This window comes from Lactuca serriola, chromosome 6 (genome assembly GCF_051521515.1).
Source record: "Lactuca serriola cultivar US96UC23 chromosome 6, Lser_US96UC23_V15, whole genome shotgun sequence".
NCBI lineage: Eukaryota > Viridiplantae > Streptophyta > Magnoliopsida > Asterales > Asteraceae > Lactuca > Lactuca serriola.
In genome coordinates, this window is record NC_136413.1 from 13740296 (window position 1) to 13746295 (window position 6000).

The window sequence follows — 6000 nt, forward strand, 5'->3', positions numbered from 1 at the left end:
GACTTTTCATCTGATTGCTTTACACCATAAACTATACGACCATCACTATGCAAATGCAATTTAACCTTAACTCTAAAGGGAGAAAGACTTACCCAAATATAAACTGAATGAGGAGGAAGCAGCGTAGGTTGCCGGTTGCAATGACAACGACGGCGAACGGTGGTACAATCCATTCAGATGATTGCAGAGATGATATCTGATGTGAGTGGCGATGAGGAGTTGGGAAATGACCAGTGCTCCAAAATATTCACCCAAAGAACTGTTGAAGACAACTTGCAATCGTCAGAGGTCCGAGACGCCCGAAGTTGTGATCGTCTGCGACACCAAAGAATCAACGGCGGCAGAAGGAAGCATTTCCAATTTGGAAGACGAAGAGCTTGGAAGACGAAGGCACTGAAAAATCGTAATTTTTTTTTAGGTTTTTCGTTTTTCCACTTTACAAGTTTTCTAGTATTTCTACCTTTACAATTTAAAGATGACTTAGTTTGAAATATTCATTCTTGTTATATTTTCGAAAAATATATTGTTTACTTAACCAGCTCCTAAAATTTTGCTCTTGAATTGTTTTTTATTAATATTAAAGGTTAATAACAGATTATGGTTGACAAATCTGAAATATCAAAATATTGTTTTATTTTTCATTTTTGTTACCATACCAAAGGGTGTCCTCTTTCTTTTACCAACAATGTCCTTTAGAGTTTATGATATAACTTATAAATAAAACTCTAAATTTAGGGGTGTCCATAGACACCCTCTATATGTCATTGTAGATTTGTCTCTGATTTTGTCCAATCTAAGAGTATATATACATTGAATTTAAACAAACTTATTGAAATAATTATTCTTAAAATAAGATTTTTTTTCTATAAAAATAAAGTTAGAGACATAAAGTATCACAGAAATGACCTTCTCAAAAAGAGATATGGTATATTTTTCTTTTTAATTTTTTTTAAATACATATATAAATGTTATTTCGTTCATTAAAATAAATAAAATAGTTAACCTATATCATATACACTAATAAAAATATTTCATCCAATAATCAAACAAAATAGAAGAAACGTTTTTTAATAAAATAAAGGTGCTATTAGCATGTAATAGTTATGGATTGTTAAAAAAAAATACTAATATTGATAATTAACCTATAATTCTTACTCCTCTACTGTTTATCAGCAGTTATATAATGATAGTTGAAACGTTAATTCTATCATAAAGACTTTTTAATAGTCGTTTGATCAATAATTATATGGTATACTTGATTATAATACAAAACACATTTAAACTATGAACCAAAAGAAACATACTTTTTATGAATAATTCTAAAACAAATAAATAAATATAATATAATGTAATGGAAAATTATGGAGTATTTAAGTTTAGAGATACCCCACAGGCAACAGTACCCATTCTTTATTAAAAATGTGTCCTAACACCCCCTATTTGACATCTCCTCATTCGCCCACATACCACCTCTCACTCCCCCAAATTTTAACATCCATTTCAGCTGAAAACGACCCACCTGTAGACCGTCGGAGCTACACCTCCGCCACCAACGACCACCTCCAGTTCTTGCCCTTCATGAGAAAAATGGTATGGGGAACAAAAGGTTCGATCTTTCAAGCATATCCCTCCTTACAAGATTCAGTTTCTACAAAGACCCACATAAAATAAGTCATCTTTTAGAAGATATTTGAAGGTTTTGCTGTGATGATGGCGGCGGAGACTACTATAGCCACCACCCAACCACCACCGGAGTTAACCGATGAGATGACGGTCAAGAAGGTTCATAAAAGGTATGAAGGATTAATGATGGTACGGACAAAAGCAATTAAGGGTAAAGGAGCTTGGTATTGGGCTCATCTGGAGCCTGTATTGGTTCATAATCCTGATTCGGGTTTACCGAAAGCCGTCAAGCTCCGGTGCTCCTTATGCGCCGCCGTGTTCTCCGCCTCAAATCCATCAAGAACGGCGTCGGAGCATCTCAAGAGAGGAACTTGTCGGAATTATAACCCTGATACTAATCCAAGACCGATTTCATCCATCTCACCTATCGGAATCGTCAGTTTGTCTTCCCCAACTTCGTCGTCTTCGCCTCATCTACAGCAAAACCACCGCAAACGTAACTCTTCCGGCAAGCGTAGTGGCCACGATGACGGTAGCAATGGTGCTAACACCAGCTCCGCCACCCCTTCTCCAACTTACTCGGCTGCTCCTGTTGCGATGATTGAACCGGCTCGATTTCCTGGCGACGTATCCTATCAGAACCGGAATGGTTCCGTACCAGCATTGCCGACGGCGACTGTGGGGAATGCAAGCGGCGGTGGATTGTATTCTCAGCAGCAGCATGTGATGTTATCAGGCGGGAAGGAGGATCTGGATGCTCTGGCGATGTTTGAAGATAGTGTGAAAAGGCTCAAGAGCCCGAAATCATTACCATATCAAACTTTAACAAAGTCCCAAATCGATTCATCACTCGAATTATTAGCAGATTGGGTGTATGAAAATTGTGGGTCAGTTCCATTTTCAAGTTTGGAGCACCCAAAATTCAATAGTTTCTTGAACCAAATCGGATTACCAGCGGTGACCCGGAGTGACTTCGCCGGAGAACGACTCGATTCCAAGTACAAAGAGGCAAAACGAGAATCCGAAGCTCGAATTCGGGAAGCCATGTTCTTCCAAATCTCATCAGATGGGTGGAAATCAAATAGTAATAATCATCATCCAGGTGAATTCGCAAATTTGGTGAATTTATCTGTTAATTTGCCAAATGGGACTGGTGTTTTTAGACGAGCTGTTTTCACAAGTGGTTACGTTTTCCCAAAGTATGCTGAAGATGTTTTAATGGAAACAATTGGTGAAATTTGTGGCAACAATTCGCAACAATGTGTAGGGATTGTTTCTGATAAATTCAAGTCTACAGCTTTAAGAAATCTCGAAAACCAACATCATTGGATGATCAATCTCTGTTGCCAATTTCAAGGAGTTTATGGTTTGATTAAAGATCTTAGCAAAGAACTCCCATTGTTCAATATTGTCACCGATAATTGTTTCAAAATAGCAAACTTCATGAACACCAATTCTAAAGTCAAGAACTCTTTCCTCAAGTATCAGTTACAAGAATACAGTCGTGCATGGTTGTTGCGAGTACCCATTTGTGGAAGTGACGTAAGATATGCGTTTGCATTCGAGCCTGTGTTTAATATGATTGAAGATATATTAATCTCAGCAAGAGCATTACAATTGGTTTTGCTTGATGAAGGGTATAAGATAGTTTCAATGGAGGATCAAGTTGGTAGGGAGGTCGAAGAAATGATGAGGGATTCTCAATTTTGGAAAGAATTAGAGGCAGTTCATTCATTAGTGAAATTAATCAAAGCAATGGCTGAAGAAATCGAGAAAGAAAAGCCACGAATTGGGCAGTGTTTGCCACTCTGGGAAGAGCTTAGATCGAAAATCAAGAACTGGTGTGTGGAGTTTCAGATCAATGAAGCGCATGTAGACAAGGTGTTCGATAAAAGGTTTAAGAGAAACTATCACCCTGCTTGGGCAGCTGCATTCATACTTGATCCGTTTTATCTGATAAGAGACACAAGTGGGAAATACTTGCCTCCTTTTAAATACTTAACTTCTGAACAAGAAAAGGATGTTGATAAGCTTATAACAAGACTTGTTTCAAGAGAAGAAGCTCATATTGCTTTAATGGAGCTTATGAAATGGAGAACAGAAGGGCTTGATCCTGTATATGCACAAGCAGTGCAGTTGAAACAAAGAGACCCAATTACGGGTAAAATGAGAATAGCTAATCCACAAAGTAGCAGGTTAATTTGGGAAACTTATTTAACTGGATTCAAATCTTTAAGAAAAGTTGCAGTGAGGTTGATCTTTTTACATGCCACCTCATGTGGGTTCAAATGGAATTGGTCATTTTCAAAGAAGACTCAATCAAGAAACTCCATTGAAAAAGCTCAGAAGTTGATTTTTATTGCTGCTAATTCAAAGATTGAGAAAAGGGGTTTTTCTAATGATGATGATGATGTTGATGATGATGATGATAAAGATTCAGAGTTCTTTGAGGTGGCAAATGGTGATGATGATGTGCTCAATCAAGTTTTGTTTGATGCATCTTCATTATAAAAATGCAATCTTTTCTTGCTTCTGATGGTTGTTTTCTTGATTTTTCTACCTTTGTTTGTTATAGAAAAAAGGGTAATTTTTTGGGTTGTTTATTTAGTTCTGAGGTTAAAATGGGTATTTTGTTGAAAGATTGTTGCTTGATGAATAGAAAAGAAACAAGATCAAGTCAAGAAGTGTAGTGATGTTCTTAACAATATTGATAATTGGAGAAGAGATTTCCCAAATTCTCCCTCATCGTTTGAGCTATTTACCAGATTGATTTAATTTTGAAACTATAAACATTTTGTAAATTTCACTCTTATGCACATTGTTTAGTCTCCTCTGTTAACAAGGGTGTCATTGTTTGGGTTATTTCTATTGAAAGATAAGTGATGGTGCCATTTTTTCACACGTGGAGAGCATCCCCAATACAAGGTTGTTTTTTTTTTTATCCCCTTAATTATATTTTAGTTCATTGCACCATCCTCATCCCATAACATTATTTTTTGCATCAACATTTTATAAAATGGACATTTTCTGAGTATATGATTGATATTTATGTATATATAGTGTACAAATATGAGAAAGTAGACATAGACCCCCGAACTCTATGCATATAAATTTATAGATACAAAATTGACACACATAGGCATGGTTGGCACCTACGTCTCTCACCATGTGGTTTATACATGGGCTTGGCCCCTGGTGAAAAACTAATATGTCTCTCTTTAAGGGACATGATATCTATTTGACCTTACGACTATCTTGGACAAAGTATAATTGTTATTTAGGGTTCTTAGAGTAAAATGTAAGGTATTTAGTTTGTTCATACTTAGAGTTTTGATCTTAAACCCGAGGACACTACCTTAGCACCGTAATCGTACTCATGCGTAGATGGGAACTAGACCGATTCTGCCTTTCATAGAGTTTGTCCTTACATCGAAATGAGTGCACATCAATGTTAATGTTTACATTAATATACTTGGGTCATTCTATATTGCTCATATGGTCCTTTAGTTGATCTAATACTGATTAACTATTTTAATGTTGTTATTTTATAATTATACATTTTGTGATTGTCATTAACGTGAAAACCAACAATTTTATCAGAGCCTGCCTCCCAACTGTATAATAATTGCATATTAATTTGGAAAATATCTCATGTCGAAGGATATAGATTCAATTCATTTTCAAAATACATCTAATGACGTCGATCCACGAAATGACATTTTGAGGTTGTGTAAACCCAACATTCACTATCTTTAAATACATATGAAGTTGACTCTTTGTAAGATGGGTATTCATCCTTATGAATATTATCAATATTGACATCAATTTTCATTCATGACCACTCGCAATTCATAACAAATAATCATTCATAGATTAAACATATTAATAATATCGTTGATGAAAGTATCGTATCAAGAATATATTAATTCATAATTTAAACATCATTAATTGCTTGATGTTTAAATATCTAAATATTGAAATATTAACAATGTAAACGAGCTACTAGCATAACAAAGTCTAAGAAATGTAATATTAGGGGAATATTAGTAGGGTCATGGTGGAGAACTGGATTCCTTATGGATCTTGTAAGGTCACTTTCTGAACTTATGTTTTCACCTTATGTCCGGGTTATAAAAAATTCAGTCTACGATAATCCAAAATGACACTCACGAATCTGGGCACAGAAATGTAAGTCAAATTGCTAGAGAGTTCTGAGTTTGTTCTAAAAGGAAGGAGGGTTAAGAAAGGTTTTTCTCTTAACGACTCAATAGAGGGGTTGCATTTATACTTTGACATATTAAGATTTCCATCTTCTAAATTAATTAAACAAATCACAAACTAATGACATAATCAATAGTTTCCAAAACTGTCGAGATT

At 35.5% G+C, this 6000-nt stretch overlaps 1 protein-coding gene across 1 annotated transcript; it reads left to right on the forward strand.

The window, feature by feature from the left end:
- The first annotated feature begins 1428 nt into the window (after positions 1 to 1428).
- LOC145057884 (uncharacterized) lies at positions 1429 to 4368 on the forward strand. Its single transcript, XM_079005801.1, has one exon. The coding sequence runs from the start codon at positions 1708 to 1710 to the stop codon at positions 4132 to 4134; it is 2427 nt and encodes an 808-aa protein (XP_078861927.1). The 5' UTR covers positions 1429 to 1707; the 3' UTR covers positions 4135 to 4368.
- The last annotated feature ends 1632 nt before the right edge of the window (positions 4369 to 6000 follow it).